Genomic DNA, 21,973 nt, shown 5'->3' with positions numbered 1-21,973 from the left:
ACGTGTGATTTTACCACACAAGTATGATGAATCAACAGATTGATTCATTGAATTATTAATAGTTTATTACTGTTAAACTGTTTGCTGGAAGGTTAGAGGCTGGAGGATAGTGTGACATTGCAGCTCTCGTCTGTAACCTGAGATGACCATTGCAGAGTGAGCCTTATGTACAGTATTCCTACTAATTAAAAGAAGGATATATAATCTACACGTGTCACTGTGTCATATATCTGTATGGTGACCTGTCTGAAACCCAAGCTTGTGTGAGGATTAAAATGCTCTGCCTGAGAAGATGGTTGTTCAGGTCTAGTCAGGATTGATTGCCAAGATAGGAAGGGCCCACAGCTCTAGGGTATGAGAGCAGTGTCTCCTACCTCATTATCACAATATTACCACATCTTCAGGCATGCATATACTCACACTGACTTTCATACTGTAAGCCTATATGCACGTTAAAAATACACGTGCGCTGATACTTGCACTTGTGAAAAGATGCTCATGACACAGAAACAGTCCATGTTTTACAACTGGTATATCATGGGAGACGAGCCCAAACCAAACCTAAAATGAATCTATTAGAAAAAACTGGGACTTCTGTTATTATTATCTATTACCTTATATTGTAACCTCAGCGTAGACATTTTGTAAATACTGGTTATAATATGTTCACCAAGACATTAATTTGGGGTTTAACCTTGTCCACATGTTGGAGCTACATGTATAACATTTAATATTGTAAACCATAACTGTCCAGAACAGTGTAGTCCGTCTTTTTATATTATGTTAAAAATAAATCTGTTAATCCGGTTGATGTTGGAGAAGAGTCAGATGTGGGCATTTGCTGTTAGTCGTGTTTTAAACAATGATTAGGACTTCTTTTAGTGACCTGACATCAGGGTTAGTCAATTTTAATTCCACCACTAGGAGGCCCCAGACTGGGGAATTTATAACTTACACATAAAGGGACTTTCAATAATTGATTACAAACAGATTTGTACTGCCACTAAAGAAACTGCAAATACAACTTATTAGACATTACTAGTCCTTTGTCCCACATCTATATATACTCTGACCATGTTAATCTATGACACATGATTTCTGGCATCCCTGCTTTCATGCATTGGCTTTAAAGACACAAACAGATGAACATGCATCTTTCTCAGTATGAGAGGGGCCAAGAAATGAAGAACGCCCATAGTTCTGTATCAGTACCTCAACTTTGCATGTTTTGACTTTGTGCCAGCTTGATTGTGGTGACACCTTAGTTTAATGGTGCCAGTATAAACACTGGATTGTAATGATGAAAGTAAAGCGGAAATAGCTTGTTATTGTTGATTGTAAGAAAGCGGCCTTGTCATAGTGGTGATGAAAAGGTATTATAATGTCCCTTACATGAGTTATAAATACATATTCAGTTTAGGACACTGAAAGACAGATGCCTTCTCCTGTTTTGTTTCGGTTACATACCTTGTTTATTTCATTAAGAGAGCAGTCCACAGACAAAGCATGCCTGGTCACGTATTCCTCTATAGTTAGTTTGACTTTTTAGGACACAAAAATGAAAGATAATTACATCATGCAAAAAAGGCTCATTCCACCCAGATTTAATTTCCAAAGGGACTAACTGAAGGCCTGTGACATGGTAATGATAGCCACCCACAACTGCATGACTGAATGGAGTGTGGTCACATCGAGACTCAGACACATTGGTCAGACAGAACAATCAAACCAATTGACTGTCATGCAAGGAGGGTTTCTTCTTTTTTGTACTCACCCTGTTTCCTGGTCGTGAAATGTGAAGAGAAACCCACAAGCATTTTGCTTGATTTATCACCAATTGAGGAACAGTCTCAATGTAGGCGAGAACTCGCTGGATAACAGGAAACTGACATTGACGATGACTTCAACATGGGAACCATATTTTGTCTGCTAGAGGGAGTGTACAGAGGAAGAAAGGTGGTCTGTTGTCCTCCTGTGCATCCTGGGGAAGGACATGTTTGAAGTAACGGCCATGGAGAGACAGGGAATTGCTCAGGACCCAGGGGCCAAATGAATCCAGATGTCAGAGCATGTTCGCAAGGTGGAGCCCGCTTGTACAGTAGTTGTTTCCCTTGTTCAAGAGTTCAGTCGCTTCTATTAAGTTCGTTTTTTCCTGGCGGTCTCCCACTCTCTTTCCTATTTTTTCCTGCTTCGTGTTCTCTCTCCCTCTGTCACCTCCTTGGCAAAGGAAAATAAGATTTTTTAACAAGTACAGAATGTCTAAAGGATTTAATGATCCTGACGTAAACCTTTTGAAAGATGTGTATCCAGTTGTGGTGCTTAAGAGAAGTATAAGGCTGGATCAGATACAAATATTTTTCTGGAGAAACTGTGTCTGTCCCTGAACACACCTCCCAGAGAGAAATATTAAACCATGGCATTTCTGAGCATGATAATTCCATAATAACATTATGTAATCCTGTGTAACCTAAGGCTGTCAGTACAGCTTGCAATGTACATTTCTTGTGGCTGTTGAGCCTTGCGAGTCACACAGACAGACCTCACACTGGTAACAAACTCTGAAGCCTTGAGCTTCGGAGACACCCAAAGAGGAGTCCAAATTTAAAATCAAACTTTTACCGCAATCCAATGCCATTTTGTCTTGGTCCCTTTTGGTTTCCACCAGTCTCTTTTTTCTTTTCAAATTTGAGTTGCTCTTTTTGGTCTGTCTCTGACCAGAATATCTCTGTCTTGCCATAAAATCCCCAGCAGAGCATTACTTTTCAAGTCTGTCTGCTTTATTCCTGTCACACGCAGTCTTTCTCTTTAAAAACCCAAATGCTACAGTTTCAAATGATCTGATCATGAAGATTGTTACTGGTGCATCACAATTCAGTTGTGCCTTTTAATGGCCAGTGGGGAGTCCCCGTGTGTCACAGACAGCGGTAATATTAGTGCAGCTGTTGAGGAGGACATGACTGTTGTTATCCTTCTGTCTGTGAACTGGGAAGGGCTGGACCCACACAGGCACACACACACAAACACACACATGCTCATTTGGTTACAATCACAGTAGGGAGATACAATATCAATGACAAAGTTAAGGAATTTCTAAGTGTAAACAATGAGTAGGCAAAGGAAAAAAATAACACAACCCATGACCATGTTGGTTCAGCATGCAACATTTTCATACACTTTAGGCTTATGTTTTTTTTTAAAAATGATTATTATTACATGTGTTTGCATTGGTGAGGGTCGGGGTATATTGGCACCCTCCTTCCCCTGTCTCAATTTCTGTACAGTTGCTACTGCTCCTTCATGTCCTGGCATGCTTTTAAGCTGACATCACACCCCAGAGGAGAGTGTTGTGTACATATGCATATATACACACATGTGCAGATGTACATACAGTCCTCCTACATACAGTAGATATATAGCCGAAAAACTATTGAGCATTTCTGTGAAGAAGAACGGAGGTGAAGGCTTCACGATTAGGTGGACAACATGTGAAGGAGATAATGAGACAAACTGATGAGCTAGAAGGTTCTTGATATTTAAAGTGATCCTATTCATGGTAATCGGCCAAACTTTTCTGTACCTACAGCATATGATTGTATTTGATTGAATACATGGGGAAAAATCCAAGTAGGCTCTTATCAGTAATAGATCATGTCAGTGAGCTCTCACACGTGTCTAGATTAAGATAGTGTTTGAGAAACGATATGAAGATTTGGCCCTGCTTCCCCCCTCTGCCGTTCTGTCTTGATAGCAGAACGTAGCACTTCACTGGCACTAATTCGCCATCAGGTAGGCTTGTGGTATGTGAAACGCCTCTCTTGAATCTGGAAGCTATAATATTTGACAAAAATGCGATGGATTACTTTAGCAATTTTTCAGGATGCAATTCAGTTCTTCTCTCTAAGCAGAGACTGTCCCCCTAAAACATACTATTTGGCGTGATGTCTTTATGCAGAATGATGTCTAGTCACATTCCATACAAACTTGACACGTGTTTCTCAATCCATCTAACTGAAACACACAAGCCAAGGTTAGTTGGCTTGGAGCCAGAGTTTGGTTATCTGTTTGCATTTAAATGCTTACATTTAATTCCAACATAAAGTTCCTTCCAGAAAATGTCATCTCCTCTTGTTTTTTTTTTTCTTTACCCTAATATCTGCGCCTTTCTTTCTGCTTTTCTTTGCAGACATGTTCCAGTATCTTCTCTCCTTTTCTCAAGGCCACCTGAGCTCTCTGTTGGAGGGAACCTACCCATCCCTGTCCCGCCATGCCCTGCCCCATGTTAACCAACTCTTCTCCTCGCTCTCACTCTACCTCCGCGGGGCCAATGTCTCCGTGGAAGCATCTGTTCACGATTTTTTTAACAACCTCTTCCCACTGGTCTACACTCGGCTCATCAATCCAGGCATTGATGGCAGCATGACCACGGCCGGCGAAATGGGCGACTGTCTCCGCATGACCAGGCAGGACGTCAACCCGTTTGGGACTCACCCAGCAGTCATGGCTCAAGCACTGGCTGGGGCACTTGGAGCTGGTCGACAACTGGGCCTCGCCCTGGATGAGGGTCTTGAGGTGATGAACGCTACAGAATACGTCAGCCTGAGCAAAGAGTGTGTAAAGGGTCTGGTGAAGATGGTGTACTGCTCCCACTGCAGAGGACTGACATTGATAAAGCCCTGCGTCGGATACTGTCTCAATGTAATGCGAGGCTGCTTGGCCAGCGTGTCTGAGCTTGATCAGCCTTGGAGGAGGTATACCAGCTTGTTGGAGCAGCTAACCCACGCCATGGCTGGACACCACAGCCTTGAACTTGCACTTCTCGGGGTTAGGGGCTACGTTAATGAGGCCTTGCTCTATGCACAGCTCCATGGTCCACTCATCACGGCAACAGTAAGTAAATCCCAGACAGATAGCTTTGATGGCAAATGCCTCCTTACCTGTTTGTTTAACATCATTGTTTCATATATTTTGGCAATGTCAAATGTATTGATTGGAAAGGTTTTTGGCTTTATTTTTCCACCACTGCAAGAAAAACCTTTCGCACTGCATGCATGTTTTCACAGTGACGAAATCATCTTGAGAAAAATTATGTTTATACAAAAAAGAAACTCTCCTCTAAAGACATGCATTTTTCCAAAATTGCATGGCCAATTAAAATCAAATGAGGGCTATATAGGTTGAGACTGTAGGGGGATATTATAAATTCCTCATTGATTTTGATTAAAATTAGAAAAGTGGTTGTTAAAATAGGGATTTATTGCAGATGCATGTGTGAGTACTTCCATATGCCTTATGTTAAATGTGGTTTGTACTTGGATGCTCACAACTTGGAGACAGTTTCATGAAAGACTGCCAGAAAGTTGTAAAACTGAATACCGTAGTTAAATCCATAGTGCAAATTGTGCTGCTTCTAACACAATATGATCTTGATTTGCAGTGTTAGGTTCACAGAAGGCCTTGTGGTAAAACGAGACTAAATAAACAAAAGGGTTAGGATTGGCAGTGTGGTTTAATTCGCTCCTATTTAATGTGGCTTTAAAGCTAAAGATCAATTCTCTGGAGTAAAGTTTCTAATCTTTTACATATTTACACATGCAGTGTAATAAATACCACATATCTTATGTAATACATGATGGCTGTAGATGCTGCTTACATGTCTGAAGTCAGCTTTGCCAGTAAATGCAATATACTATGATCCTAATCATTTCATTTTAAACATTTTTTTCTGCCAAATTTTCATGTTCGAGTCAAGCATGTGGGTGTAAGGTGACTTGAGTCATACACCAGGGCGCAGAAGGTGATTAGGAGAGATTTTTGCACGTCATCAGGAAAAACATGACAAAATTCTCTGGAGCTTGACAGTCCCAATTGAATTTCCCTCTCTCTCCCCTACATTTCAGACATGGTTGATGATGCAGTTTATACGCCTTGATTGTTTTTGAATTAATCTAAAATGACATATAGATTTAGGTCTTAGCGCATGGATGAGCTAATGTGTTCAGAATATGTGCAACCTTTAGCTGGCCTCTTTGAACTAACAAAGTGGCTGAACTCCACTTCAGCAAACCCAACTTACTCCATCATATTATTTGGCAATAATTATTTCAGATATGAGTTTTAGTGTCCTGTCCAAACCTAGTTGGACAATGGTTATGTTACTGAGATGAACTGTGCTGATGTCTGCTATTGTACAAAAGAAGGGAAGAACAATGCTTCAGTGTTGACAGGGTTATGTAGACTGCAGTTGTTTCATAATATCTTTAATGGGACCACTTGTGGACAAGTCAATATTGGAACTGTTCCCAGATCTGTGAAGACACTATAGAAGCCATAATGTGCGAGCTATTTGTGGATTTAACTTTGGATTTTCTTTTTCTCTTTTTTTTTTAGCAGCAAGTTTTTTTGACTTTGACTTTTTCTCACAGACTTTTAATTACTGTGGTGACTCACTCAAGTTACCACAACGTTATCACTCTCTCATATGGTCCCTTTTTCATGTTGGGCCTCAATGATTTTACATTACATGCATACACTCAGACATATCCAGATGCATAGATTCAAATTCACATTTTGTACTTGTATTCCAACATGCATAGTATACTTGCATACAGTGAAGGATTAGTTGCCAGGTCCAAAGTTTGACCCAACTGAACAATTCAGAGTGAGATCTGGCTCGTATTTTGTGCGTGTATGCACATATGTGTGTGCATGCTTGGTATTCATGGGTGGCAGGCGAGCTTTGAGCTGTGAGTTCAGCAAGGGAACAAGTAGGACAGAATTGAAAGGGTTCCAGCAAGGCCATACAAACTAGACCCAGCCAGCTGGAAGAAAGGGAACAGAGAATTGTTGATGATAAAGGAGGTGGCCCCAAGTCGCACACTGGTGGCTCCCAGTTTATGTGCTCGCTTTTCTTCATGCAGCCTTTCAGCGAGAGCAGAGTGCAAACATGATCACCTACGTTTACTCATTCACAATACGAGCGGAGAGGCACACACTTGCCCAAACATAGAGTAGCACACAACTCTTTTGCTATGTCCTAACATGGACCCATGGCCTTTTTAAATCACCGTATGTTTTCATAAAGCCGCAGTGGCCTGTCAAGGAAAACTGTTGAGTCTCTGGAGACAACTACTTGTGTCAGCGTATCCACCTTCACCCTTACACCTTCATACGCCCCCTCTGAGACACCCACATTTTACTACCTATTATTTTTACTCTCCTTCTGCAGAGAAAATAAAAGTGCGCATACTGAATTTAGCCTACTGTCGATTCTTCTAACTTGTGCTCTATGTTTGAGGTTAAGCACAAAGTAACTCTCTGTTTTCTGCCGAGTGTGAATATTGTAAAGAGTTGATATTAAAGGAATTATTGTGACTGTGTGGTTTTACACTGGGATACTATCCCAACCCATTTTGTGGTTGCTTTCTCTCTCTCTTGCAGAGCTGCAGACTAGACAGAGTCTGCAATATATGCTAGGGTAGGACCTGGGTCAAAAGATATATACTGTGCATACACACATATATTGCCACACGAAATGCATGTATCAAGTTTTTAGAAGTCCAGTAAGAAGCCTATATATGTGTGGCCCACCCTGTGACAATTCCAGCAGCAAGCGTTAGGCTGAAAGGCAGCTATTGATAGTTATGTGGGGCAATAGAGGGATAGATCCTGTTTTAACACATTCCTGCTCTTATTGAGATGGAGCGTGAACGCTGGTCTAAGGGGAAGTGGTTATGGTTATGGATATTGGAGGAGCCTGGGGCTGGATTATGTTGAGTAGACACAATTAGGAGAAATTTGGAAAATGTCCAGCAGAAGTGGCTACTCTGGATGGGCCCCTGTAGAAATGGTAGCTCCTATGTTTAGTGAGGTTTTTTTTTTTTTTTTTTCTCTGAATGCTGCCCTGTTGAATTCTTCTGAAACATTCTCCCTGCAGAGTCAACTGTGACCGGGAGGCCACCGACTGCTGTTTATTTACATGGTCATAAAATTGATATGGCTCATATGACCTGTAGGGGGACTTTTATATTTTTTACTTGCAAAAGATGAGTAGTATTTAAAAAAAAAAAAACTCAACTCATAGAAGCGTGCATTTACTCACCCCCCTCAATCCCTCAGTTAATCGCAATATCTTTGCTTGTGAGAATATAGAGCCAGTGCTCCAGATTAAAGCACTTCATACCCAATTCTACCTTATCCGCTTGTTGGTTTTACCCCAGCCTTTCATTACAGTCTTACGGAGGAATGAAAATAGCAGCCTGGGCCTTAAGATAATGGAAACTATAGTGGGCCCACTGGAGTGTTTCCATTCACCATGGTGGCACCTCAATAGACAGCAGCAGATTACATTGAAAGAACTTTCTCTTTTACTTTGTTCTACAATTATATAAAGACTATCCCTGGTGCAAACAGACTTCGTTGTTATCGCAGTTGCTTGTTTTTCTTTCCCCGTTCAATTTTCTGGAACCCTTTGTTTTCATGGTTTCAGTAGTGTGTGATATAATGTGAACAGTCAGATATTTATGTTACTATTAACTAGATAGATAGATAGATAGATAGATAGATAGATAGATAGATAGATAGATAGATAGATAGATAGATAGATAGATAGATAGATAGATAGATAGATAGATAGATAGATAGATAGATAGATAGATAGATAGATAGATAGATAGATAGATAGATAGATAGATAGATAGATAGATAGATAGATAGATAGATACTTTAATGATCACGAGGGAAATTCAATTCAAGTGATCCAGAGGGAAATTCAACTATGGCATATGTACATCATCCTGGCCAATGTAGCAAAAAAAAGAGAGATATATTACCTCATGGCAAATTATGGATTTTGATCATTTATGTTTTTTTTGTATCAGGATGGTTATTTTAATGTTACTAACCACTCACTTCATATTACTGTTTCAACACCTTCTCACACAACTTTCTTTTTCCCTTCTTAAATTTGCAGACACAAGAGTTATTGAAAGAACAATATTGATCCTACCATGTTCTTGGATAGAAAGATACCAATCAAATGTATTTGTTTTTTTATAGCATCGATTCATAACAAATGTTTTCTCAAGAGTCAAGACAAAGATACCGTTTTAATTGCTGTAGAATAATGAATTGTTGGGATACACTCTGACAGTAGCTGCGATGAATGCATCTGGAGGTCACCTTTATTTAAAAGGATTATCCACACAGGCTCAGACCTTTATGAGTGGTTTTCCGGATCTAATATTTGAGACTGTTAGCAGAATGGTAGCTGACGCAAAATGTGCTCATGGCCGATCTATACACTTAACCCATCTTTGTGAGTTGCGTGTGCCTTTGGCACTCTGTCCAACCCTCAAGCTGACTGACTTACTCAGCAGTCCATTAGCTAATGATGGTGGGTGGAGTCCATGATTCTCCTCAGCCAGCCTCACACATCTTATTTCACTCTCCTCTCCCCTCTTTCAGTGTTAGTTTCCTGGTTGATAATATGCAGCAGCCTTCAATTCAACAACAGTGAATAATATGTGTTCTCCTTAGTATGAAATATGCCATTTTTGACTGTTAGCAGATGCATTGTGATTGATTGGTGGGCCATTAGAATTGGATAGGAACACAAAACAAGGGCCCCTAGTATTATTTCTCTCTGTGACCCATGAGTTGGGTTGGTGGAATCGTCATATGATGTGCAGTTGATTATAAGTTGAAGAAATGTTAAGAGAGGGAAAAGTAAATGATGTGGGGCTTTCCATCAGAGTCTGAGGTCTGCTGCTCAGATGGACTCTTTCACACAGAATGAGAAACTGCAAGAGAGAAAGGGAGATGAGAAGAAAGAGAAAGGATGATACACCGGCGCAAATATGTGCTGATATTGAAGTTTGCAAGACTAATAAATATCTACTGCGAGGTCTGTCTCCATAGGTCTTCACCACAGTGGTCACTACTCCAAAAAAATGTACGTGCATTATGAATTTGTTATGTGAACAATAAAAGAGTGCTTTGACATGAACGTTTTTTGTGCCACTGCGTTATACGTTATCTTATGTAAGTATTCCTTCTGTGCATTTCAAAAAATGCATATCAACATTTGTCTTTATACTTCCAATAGACTCACCTGTTGTGCAGTTTTGGTACCTTCAAACTTGTGCAAGCTGGCAATTATAAAACGCATCTGCCCGCTGAATAGCCACTGCATCTGTGTTTTGATTTTAGTGGTGATTGCTGGTTCAATGGAGGGCTTCAAAAAGACACGTGGACTCTCTAACTTTCTATCCACAAGCTTATTTTCTTTGCTTTCAGCGTATGTACCACCATATTGCAGACAAGATGAACTCACTTGACCTTCCTGTTTCTCTTTCCCCTCTGTCTCTGCGGTGTAACCACACTTGAATCCTCCGAGACATCTTACCATACTTTGCATCTGTAATTCTCTTGAATTTGTTGACAAAGATGGACCAACTTTGTAAACAAACTCCAAAGTAACACCCATATTTACAACCCTGAAGAAAAAGTCGAGCCTCTCATTTTTAGATCATCTGTGAGTGATTTAATCAGTGGTGAACATGCCTCGATGTGGAGAGAGAAACTCTGCGCTCTTTTTGCTGATTGGAATCTCAAGGACTTCACTCCGTGATATACGAGGGACAGAGTCTCTCTTTAATTAGCACTGACATCATTCGGAGAAGAGTGAGAGAGAAAAGACAGGAAGGAGGGGGCTGATTGGCAGTGACGGAAGAGTGAAGACAGACGAGAGAGTGAAAGACAAAGTGATTTAGAAAGAATGAAGAGAGGCCTTAAAGATGGTAATAAACAACAGAGGGGGGAGGGGGGCAATGGGAGAAGAGTTTGTTGTAAATCAACCATCCTCTCTCTAATGCATGGCTTTCTGGAGGAGAACTCTCCCAATAGGCAAACAAGTGGTTCAGGGGGTGTTTTATTGTACATGCTGAATCTTCAAACAGTGAAATAGGCTGACGGCTATGTGAGCATTTTCCCTTAAGGATACAACATATTCTTGTTTCCTCTTAAACAAGGGTTAGGATGGATCACATCGATAGATTCATTATTCTTTACGTGACTCCTTAATGTTCAGTAACAGATGAACTGATTGTAAATGAGCATTTTTACTATTCATTTCACACACATCTTTCTCATATTATGTGCTGCACTGAAGTTTAACTCCACACCCATGAAGAGAATACATTATGGAATTAGCTCTTGCAGCACCACTGTACCATTTTGCAGAACTTTAATGGTCTTTTAATTAATTCACAGTTTCACTTACAACATTTGGACGATCATGATGCATCATAAATCCAGTTCATCATGCATCTAACAGCCCACAACACCTGATAAACAAACAACCCAACTGTCAACCAATTTATTCTATTCCATTGGTTAGGGTAGCCCCCAACCCCATCAACAGGTCCTTCATTTACACACTGTAAAAAGAAAACTGTTGTTTTAACGGTAAACTTCCGGCAGCTGTGGTTGCCGAAACACTACCGTAAAATTACGGTAAACATTTTCTTCATTTACTATCGATACTGTTGATTTTACGGTTAAAAAATGTGCCTCATTCCATATTTTACTGTTAAAAAAAAAAGTTTGAACCTTTAAAAAAATGTGTTTTACTTGAAAATTTACATGGAAATACCGCTTAAAATAAAGTTTGTTTCATGGCATATGACGGTTTTTTGCTTGACAATTAACAGTCTAAAATATAAACTACTAATTTATTCTGTAAAAATTACTGCAAATATTAAGGTTTGCACAGAAATTCCCCTCAAAAATTACAGTAAATCAATGTCTATTAGTAATAGCAATGAGTGCTAGTGCTGCTAATTTTATGGTTAAAAATGGTGTTTTAGTCCATATTTTACTGTAAAAGCATGTACATTAATTGTATAATTAGTACTATGAATTATAAACTACTGCTTAAATCCATCAATGTAAAAATCTAACAAAAGATGTTTGAAGCATACTTTACTTCTCTATATTTATCAGAGTAGAATCAGAACATAATATAAAATAAGAAAAGATCACATGTAAAGAAAAAAATTAATATACTTTGAATATTCAGCCAAATTAGCATTTCCACTGTTATCATTCATTCTGTTCTGTAAACTTAAAACAAAGAGCATGAATTAATATTGTCAAATTACTTAATGTACTAAAACAGCAACACAAAAAATATCCACCTTAAACTTTTCAAATATATAAACTCTTTATTTGATATTTGTGAGGTTGTAAATATCAAATATTTGAAGTTTTACATATCACAAAATATCTATGAATAACATCATAACATCATCTATAAAAACATCATGTAAGAAATGTTCACTTTGAAACTGTTTCAATTTCAAACTTGTGTAGTAGCTGAAGACACAATTTGCCAAGAAACCTTGAGACTTAATTTGAGAACATTTAAGTGCATTTTTTGGTACAAATATAACCACAAAGTGACATCAGTCTACATACAGGGTATCATTTTCACGTTATCAAAATAAAATCATCCCTGAAGGGGAGCAAAATTTCAAATCTTGCATCATAAAGCTAAAGAATATACAATCTCTATGAGTGCAAGGAATTGTAACACTTCACTTGAGAGCTTTACCATTTTTAAGACAATTCTGGAACTAGTAACAACATGTACAAACTGTACCAGACAATTTATCTAGTAAAAATATAGCTTTTGTAAAACTTTCAGAAATTTAACTCTAACAACAAAATATCTGCATTTTATATAACATCCAGTGTACCTTTTATCATATCATCCCTCAGCATCACTGGTAGGTCCACTCGTGGTCAGCAAGGTCTGAGATCAGAGTGAGGACCCTGGGATTGACTGAGAACACTTTCTTCTTCTTCTTATTCCACTCGACTTTGGTGCCTTTCTCAGGATTTATTGAAAAGAAACATCTTTAAGAAGGAAGGAAAGAAAGAAAGAAAGAAAACATCAGATGGGTCATCAAATGCAGTGTATTTTCTAATATTATAAAAAGAAAGAAATTTTACCGTTGGAGGAACTCCAGTGTAGACCGTAGTTCCACTGGGTAGTGTATGTTGAAGCAGTAGTAACTGCCAAAACATCAGGCAGATGTGAAGGAAGTGATGTGGTTGTTGACAATCTCTTGGTCGATGCTCAACATAAATGTCTCAGCGGCAAAGCAGGAGGACCCTAAAAAATACAAGAGACAAGAGCTTCAATATCAGCCATAAATACAAATCCAGTGGTACTTATTTCTTACAGGTTTGGTTCAGTTTACTTACCACACACAATAAGGCATTTGATGACCCATCTGATGTTTTCTATCTTTTAGAAGTAAGTTAAGTTGATTCAAAGTATGTCTGTCCCAACTCGTGTATATTCTGTATTTCTTCAACAATGTTTTGAATGGTAGACACTGGAAGAAGATGCTGTCCCTGCAGTTTTATGTAAAACATACATATATTTCTCAGATACAGGTCACTGAAATTAGACCCATCCCCAATAATGTTTTCAGCATCTGACATGCTGGCAACTCCCTGTGTGCTAGCACTTGTAGTGGGACTCTCACACTGTGTATCTTTGGTTGATGGACAAATCACATTTTCTGACCAATGTCTGTGCTTTCTGGGCATGTGAGAGGTAAAGGACGTTTTTGCAGTGAACACATTTTTGCATCCTCTCACTGGGCAAGCTACATGACGCCCTTCTGCTATGTGCTCCTTTAAGTGAGCGACCAACGATTTAGTTCCCTCACACTGGCGTTCACAAATTGAGATGGTGCATTTTAATGGCGCTAAAGTCGTATCCTGAGTAACTGTTGGTGTACTGCTGTGGTGACGATAGAAGTGCGACTTTAACGCGGTATATCCAGAAAACACCTGCTTACAACTTGTTCCAACACATTTGAAAACACGTCGGGGTTCATTGCGGTGCAGTTTGCAATGTAAAACATAGGCTTTTACAGACATAACGTTTTCTCCACATACATTACAGGAATACATATTCAACAGTCAAAAACACACAGAGCTTATATCCACAACACGAGCAGCGTAGTTAGCTAACCGGAGGCTTCAGCACAGACGGACCCGCTTTAGCTTGATGCTAAGCGGCTAACTACACAGCGCATTTTTTTTTAAAGCAGTCAAACTGATTAAACGATTGCTAATAATTCACTCGGTCTCTTTAATTGGTTTTGCTGTACTTACCGAGGTGTACTGACGACAGGCTTTGGCTGGAAATCATAAAAAAGTCCAGACGCTGATGAAAGCTGCTCCTCTGGTGAAGACCGTGAACCGGAGTGTGTCAGAGGTTAACGTACGATGCGTCAGATGCGATGCGCTGATTGGCCCGTTTTGAATTTCAGGCGCGCTGTCAAAGAATGCACAGTCTGTCGAACGAACTGTAGGGGGGCATACGACTTCTACTCAGTTTAGATAGATAGCTCAGATTAATGTTTTAAAACAAATGTGTGTGTGTGTGTGTGTGTGTGTGTGTGTGTGTGTGTGTGTATATATATAATACAAAAGTTCATATGAGAGTTATTTTCAAGATATGAATTTAAACATTTTAAAACATTTAAAGGCAAACTGTTGTCTTAGGATAGATATTGTTAATATAATTCATTGTAAAGGGAAATAAACAGGCTCTTCAACCATATGAAAAACAATGACAATTAGCATTGTAACAACAGAGAAATAATCTAAATAAAGTTAAAAATTAAAAGTTAAAAATAAAGTTTTCAGTTTGAGTTGTTCGGTTATCAGCACAATAGTATAGTACAATAGTAGTTACAAACTGCATTCTTTATGAGAAATGAATGTAAAAACTGTAGTGTGACCTGTTATAAATATTACAGTATGTTTCAGTGATCAGCACAACAGTACATACATTTAACTGTGAAATATTGTATTCTTTTCAAGAAATAAATGCAAAATTCACAGTATTGAATGTTATACATATTACGGCATTTTTCCATTAAAAAAACTGTGCAAGAGTAGGGAAACGTATTTTTTCAAGAGAAAAAATGTAAAAAACACAGTTTTTTCCTGATTAACTTATTTACGGTGATTCTGTGTTATATAAACAGTATCAAACTGTTTTTGAGATTTACAGATTTTTACTGTCACGATTGACAGTTTTTCACCGCAAAATTTACGAACATTTTTTACAGTGCATCACTGTTATGGTGTAGCTCTGCCATTGTTGATTATCAGCATCTGATAGAATCTAAGGCCGATCCACCCACAGTCAATCTGATCATCTTTGGAAAAACCAAGGTATGTTGTCTTTCTGGACTTGTCTTTACAGATATCTTTCCTGTCTAATACATTTCTGTCAAAGGAGATTCTTCAGCTCTATTGTTGGTTTGACCCCCCGCAGTTGAGGCTGCTATGACCTGATTAAACTCAACACCTCAAAGTGACATCTGTCTCGCCGTGGTTAAATGTAAAACACAGCATTGCAGTGGTGTCAAAGGAGGAGAGAGACTTCCTTATTCCCACAGACCCACCCACAATTCCCCAGATGGTCCAGGGTTTGAACTGGCATCCTTCTAGTCTCATAGTTGCTTCCTTCACCTTCAGGCCTCCACCACAATACTGCTAGTCCTGTGAAATTCAAGTCGTCACATTAATGCATGAAGGGAATACTTTTTAATATGGCTGGATCTTTGCTTTTCACAGTGTATGCTATATGTTTGGTTATTCCTGGCTGGTAGTGCATTAGTTAAAAAAAGAAAAAAAAAAGGTTGAACTCATGGTGTGTAGTGTTTATACTGAACAAGTAATGGCATTCTCCTCTGATTTTTTGGATGAGACAAAGGTAGATTTATTGAAAGCAGTGGTTTTGGGATTTTTTTAGTACACTGAAATGAACCCTGTAAATGTAGAAATGGAAACCCCTTCTTCTGCTCAAGAAGCCGAGCCTCTCTTTCTATTTTCATGTGAGTTGCAATTAGGGATGGAAATTGTTACTTGTACAATTATCCTGATGCTTGATGTCAAAAACTCCAGTCATTTAAAATGAAAAAGGATTCCATTGGTTTTCTTTGGAGAAAAAAAACATCATAAACATCCATGCTGCTAAAGTAACAAAGTCCTTCCTGTATGCTGGTAAAAAGCCATTAAGAATAGGAACCAGCGGTTCTACTTGAGTTCCTCTTACTCATGCAGCTACTTGCCTATTTGCATGTTTTCTTTCTTTCTTTCTTTCTTTCTTTCTTTCTTTCTTTCTTTCTTTCTTTCTTTCTTTCTTTCTCTTTTAGTAAGTAACCACAGTGAAGTAAACACTTTTCTTGTTGTCTGGAATCAGTCTCATATTTGCAGACATTATCCAGCACTGTATGAAACAGGGGCTTCTGTTTTTTGTTCCTCATCTTGTCTTTGACTTAAACAGTGCCTCTTGATCCAAACTCAAATAGAAGGCGAGCCCTGTTACTGCTTTGAGAGCAGCTATGTTTTAGTTGCACTTGAAGGGAATGTAATTGAATTTTCAAATTTCTGCAGGTTTGAAAATATTTCATGGTTGTGCAGGTGTCCACTATGTTGGAATGACAGTGACTGTGGTTTGCATAATTAATGTAAGCTGCAGTCCCAAGAGGAGCAACAACACAGAAGGTTTGCAGTTTAAAACTGCTTTCCAAAGTAAACTAGTTACATTTACATACAGTTCCCCTGCACACTTGCATATATATATACACCAATGACCACAGCATGAACTGTTGAATTAACCTCTGTGGCTAATTACAAATAGTAAAACTAATGGCACATAGTAGTTGCTTTGTAGTTTAACGAATTTAACCACTGAGGCTATTTAGCACAATGATTCAGAGCTAAATTGATCCAATTCCTGAAGCTTGGCTGGAAAGTGAATATTGTTTTAGCTAAGTTCATGGAGTTTGTATAACACAGTATTTGACTCGTATTTTTGTCATTTCAAGGACCTTGGTAGCACACAGATTTGTGTAGCTTTGTTGCAATTGGTCCGAAAATGTGTTCTCTTTGGTGGAGTTAACAAAAAAAATGTGTTCATTCAGTAGCATTCTGTCACCAGACTGTGTGTGTATGTGCGTATGATCATTCTGCACACAAACTGGAAAATTGAAAGACCGGACGGGGGGGGGGGGGGGGGGGGGGGGGGGGGGGGGGGGGCGCTTCACTGACTGATCAAGCCCTCCTTATCCCATAATGCAGTGTGTGTGGGTTGAGAAGGGGCTGAGAAAGTTCCCTTGGCTTTTCTGGGTAATCCCATGATAAATAAACTGGGAAGACAAGACCACCACTGCTATCTGTAAGCCAATACTCCCAGAGAGGAGGGATGGCCCTGGGCTTGGCCTGCTTGGAGCTTACTCTCCTGCTGCACTCTTCTTACACTCTCTTGCTCTGGATGATATGTGCACAAGGCAGAGAAGCAAACATATGGGCATGCAATTTATTGATTTACATGTAGGGTCTAATGTCTATGCACATCCACTAGAAGTCGAAGTCATGTGTAAAGTTGTCAACATACTGATCAGTCCACAGCCTTCAGCAGTGGAAATCACATTTCATTGGTTAGCTCAAGTGCACATAGAATACATGCCTGGTATTTCCCTAAAGTCTTCCCATGTGTACGACATGCATCCCACCAATCTGCCCTGTCCATCAGTCTCTGTCCTCAGGCAATCACATGAGGAATGCTGAAATTGTGAAGGTATAACAAGGACAAACAGGTGCTCACACACACATAAACCTATAGAGAACCAATTTCTCATGCTGTGGCTAAATGGGGTTTTCATTCTCACGCCATCATCAGGTCAGGAGATAATTGATCTACGGCCCTGTTCAAGCCCTCGTCGTTATTCAACCTGTCGTCTGATTGGCCTTTAGGCTTATGTGCTCAGAAGGTCTATCTTATGAGAACATGTCTCAATTTCTTAAGAGGATCCAGTGAAAGCGTAATGTTTATTTTCCCTTTCCTGACTTTGTGTTCTGTTTACAAAAATGTATTTAGTTAGGCATTGGAAGGATTTCTGTCTATGTTTTTGTTTTGCACTGCAGCCTTTTCTCCTATCTCTTTGAAAAGTGTTTTTAGTTTTGACCCTTTGCTATGTGGTTGTAAAAATAACTGGGTAAAGCAAACAGAACTGTGAGTGTCCTCTTCTTGATGTTCATTTTTTAAAAGGATGTTTACATTTTTTGGTCTCAGAGAATAGCAAAGTGTCACGCAAAGGCAAGTGAGAAATGGCACTGGGTTTAAAACATCAGGCGTTCGCTTTGGAAAGTTCACAATGACACGATTAGATACTGTCTTAATCCTCCATTTATCACCCCTGCAGAGACATGATAACAGGCAGCTCTGACCTTTTTTGGTTGTGTTTATGTGCTGAACTGAATTAATTGGATTTAGTCTTTTGAAATGTCTGTCTAATGATAATAATTATGATACACTAAACTTTCATTGTGCTGTTCTGAGAACTCAAAGATGCTTAACAAAGAATATCAACAAAGCAGAACAGTGGAAACTAAACAATAAAGAAACGAGAAGGAGAAAGAAAAACACAGTTAGTTAGTGGTTGTAGGCGATGTTAAGGAGGTGACTTGTTAGAACCTTTTTGACGGTGGAGAGTCAGGGGCTTGTCTCGAATGTTTTTTGGGAGAAAGTTCCAGAGGGTGGGAGATGGAGAAGGCCCGAGGCAGGGAGGGGGAAGCCATGTTATGGAGGACTTTGTAGGTGCAGCTTCATGCTAATCATGTCTGCATCACACTGCACACAGCGGAGTACTTCTGCCATCACACTAAGACCTAGAAAGTACTGTAAGCAAAATACAGCAAGACAGTTTTTTACACCCCCCCCCCCCCCCCATTAAGTTGATCTCATAGAAATGTGTGTTTTTTTGGTTTTTTTTTGCTAAATAAGGAAGATGCATTCAGTTCACTAAAACCATATCCTCTATATATGCTCATGTGCTTGAAAAAATGTTTAAGCAGGGGAGACATTTATAGCTTCTCTGCCTCTTGGAATTAACAATGTTTTACTAAGTAATTGTATCATTTGCTACAAACACTAGTTTACATGCAAGCGTTTATAACTCTGGAGTGAGCAATAATCAAAGGTGGGATCAGTAAAATATGAAGTAAACTGTAAATGTAATAATTTCCATTTTAGTGAGCAGCCCCGCTCTGACAAATCTGGCAGACTTTGTTGTCATTAAAAAATGTTTTTAAAAGGTTCATATTTCAAGCGTTCCCATAAATGTCCCGATACATCATCTAGTGCAGACGGTATGTAAATTAATTATACCTTAATCGTCTGTAGAAGTGTTACAGCACAAACAAATAGCATTTGGCTCTATGTGTTGATAAACTTCATGGCCAAAACAGTTGCTATGTTCTATCTTTTCTCACCACCACAAAGTAAGGAGTCTGTGTGTGTGCGTGTGTCTGTGTGTGTGTGTGTGTGTCTGTGTGTGTGTGTGTTTTCATGTCCATGTGTGGCTGTGAGCCGCTCTACCACATGTGAGCATGCTTTATTGGTCCAGAGGGAGCTTAGGTTAATGCAATAAAACAACCATCCCGTGCCCAGCGCCAGTCTTAGGACAGGATTTAAGACCAGAATGTAGTTAAGCTAAAGTAGAAGAGAAGAGCTAGAGCAATGTGCAAACAGAGCAATGAAGATGAAAAATGTTCAGGTAATAAGTTACAACGCTCACTGACAATCCCCTCTGCTCAAGAGCAGCAGGCTGTTATGTAAAAACGTTCATTTATAAGGCACAGGAGTTGACGGATCTGCCTCACCCTGGAGGGTAAGCGTATTTTTAACACGCTTGGAGACACGTTTTGTCGCCATTATTTAACACATATTTCAGCTTAGCTTCCCAACATACTTATCCAAACTCTTCCCAGCTTGTGGACACACCCCTTCCACCAACCATTTAAACATCGATGCTTGCCAGTTCCTTCTCAAATAAACTTTTTCGTATTTGTTTGTGCATTCCATTGTCTACACACTTGGAAACACGGGCGTTTTAATGATTTTTATCAAGTCAAACTGTTTAAGGAAAGTTGTAAATGTTGACATTTCAGTATAAGTATGATTACTATGTGCTTTAATACATTCCTACCAACTACAACTTTCTGATGTTTTGCTGTTATTTTATTCCATGCGTGTGTACGCTTCAAAAAGAATTTAAAAAATGGCACTTTTTCATAGAAAGTCTTAGTGTTCCTTGCTTGTTATAAAAACATCAACAGGAATTAGAAGAAACCCCTGGTCTTACTGGTACTTAAACAAATGTCTTCTTTACTAAATCACAAATGAATATTTAGCACCACTTGATGTTAAAGTTGGACATCCTCACACAGTACAGTGACTCATCCCTCGAGACAAAGCGGTGAATATGCATTGATCACTTTAAAGAGCTACTACAGTCCAGCGCCGAAGAGCCATTACATTCTGTCTCTCCGGTTAATTGAGGACCACTTAATAACACTGGCCTGAGGCTTTTAAGCCAATGAGATATCATTGATTTTACCTCTCGGTTTGCAGCACACGCCCCGTCATTTTCATGACCCGGCTGTCTCCTCCTTTCCACTTCTGGCTTTAATAGCCCAATGGAGATACTCGCCAGCTCTGCCAACTGAGAGCACGTGCATACACCTCCATGAGGTAGTGGAATGTTTTACATTTACTGTCAGCCCTCCTGGCAATAACTCACTCGTCGCACCATTTTCTTTCATCACATCCCTCACTCAGGACCCTCCATGTCCCCATGCTCTCCGTAACTCAGAAGTTCTCTGTCCCATAAATCTTTTCATCTCTCTTCATCTTGCAATCAATAACCCAAAATGTTCTACATTCTTCATTTAAAAGTGATGGCATCATTCTGAAAAAAGCAGTTAATCTTACTTTGAATAATTTATTTGCTTTTACTGTATATGCTTTCAACTATGTAGGCGTCAATTGGTGGTTAAATGGAAGTCATCCTGTAGCTCCACCCGTGCTTTTATATATTTTTCCTAGCCTAACAGGTGTGTGTTTGTTCTATCATCTCCACAGGTGGACAAGGTGTGTGGCCTTTCAACTGGGGAACCCACAGGCATGCAGACTACAAACCCAGAGGTCACAACCTCCACTGTGACCTCATTTTCTCCTCCTCCATCTGCTGCCCCCTCCCAGCCTCTGCCAGAGCAGCGGCTGGGTCAGTTAGCCAACTTGAGGAGGTAAGACAATGCAAACCACAGTTAAGTGTTTTTTTTTACAAGAATGAACTTGCCCTTTTGTCAATAAGTCATTGGAGAGATTAAATCAATTTAGTTAAAAACTGGTCACATAGTCAGAAGAGTCGAAGCAGTGTGCTTGTGTCTATTCACAGCTGCCATCACTTCCCTCTGACTTCATATGTTAACAATACACACCCACTCACACACACAGTACAGTAAATGTAGGGCCTGGCATTACAATCTATGCCCTCCACCTGGCCTCTGAGGCAGCCACCCCATGCCCACAGCAGCTGGCATTGGTTTGCCAGGAGAGGGGGAGGGCAAGGAAGATTAATCTTGACGGACCAACAATTTCCTGTTTACCCAGACAGCCATACCACCAACTCTGCACACCAGCCGGCCTAAGTTTAAATAGCATCACACAGAAACACACACACACACACACACACACACACACACACACACACACACACACACACACACACACACACACACACACACACACTCACTCACTTACTCACTCACTCACTTGCAGTGTTGCCTGCCTGACCTTGTTCTAAACCATGAATCACTGCACCCATGCCAGCCTAGCTGACAGGCCTTGCCTGGCAATGCCACAGCCATTCATGGCTGCACAATCCAGCTCCCTTCCTACTGCCAACACTGACCAAAGCACATGTGAGCACTGACCACTTCAGAGACATGGCAACACCCGCTGCATTAAAGGGAGACTGCTGAACATTTGAAACATGATAGAGTAAAGCAACATTTATGTTTCATTTTTAATGGG

The 21,973-nt window shown here is 39.7% G+C and overlaps 1 protein-coding gene and 1 long non-coding RNA gene across 3 annotated transcripts in view; one reads left to right on the top strand and one right to left on the bottom strand.

The window, feature by feature from the left end:
- Nucleotides 1-21,973, top strand: part of gpc5c (glypican 5c) — a 92,768-nt gene that overhangs the window by 16,711 nt on the left and 54,084 nt on the right. For both annotated transcript variants that reach the window (XM_079348096.1, XM_079348095.1), the window contains exons 3-4: nt 4,184-4,887; nt 21,020-21,183. In XM_079348096.1, coding sequence (XP_079204222.1) covers nt 4,184-4,887; nt 21,020-21,183 — 868 coding nt within the window. The remainder of the gene's footprint in view (nt 1-4,183; nt 4,888-21,019; nt 21,184-21,973) is intronic.
- Nucleotides 12,196-14,272, bottom strand: LOC306826644. Its single transcript, XR_013779464.1, has 3 exons — nt 14,191-14,272; nt 13,012-13,174; nt 12,196-12,915 (listed from the first exon to the last, which is right to left on the bottom strand). It is a non-coding gene; the product is annotated as an uncharacterized lncRNA (long non-coding RNA).

This window comes from Symphodus melops (genome assembly GCF_947650265.1).
Source record: "Symphodus melops genome assembly, chromosome: 7".
In the NCBI taxonomy this organism is placed as follows: Eukaryota; Metazoa; Chordata; class Actinopteri; order Labriformes; family Labridae; genus Symphodus; species Symphodus melops.
The sequence above is the reverse complement of the archived record's forward strand: the minus strand, read 5'-3'. Positions and strand labels throughout refer to the sequence as shown.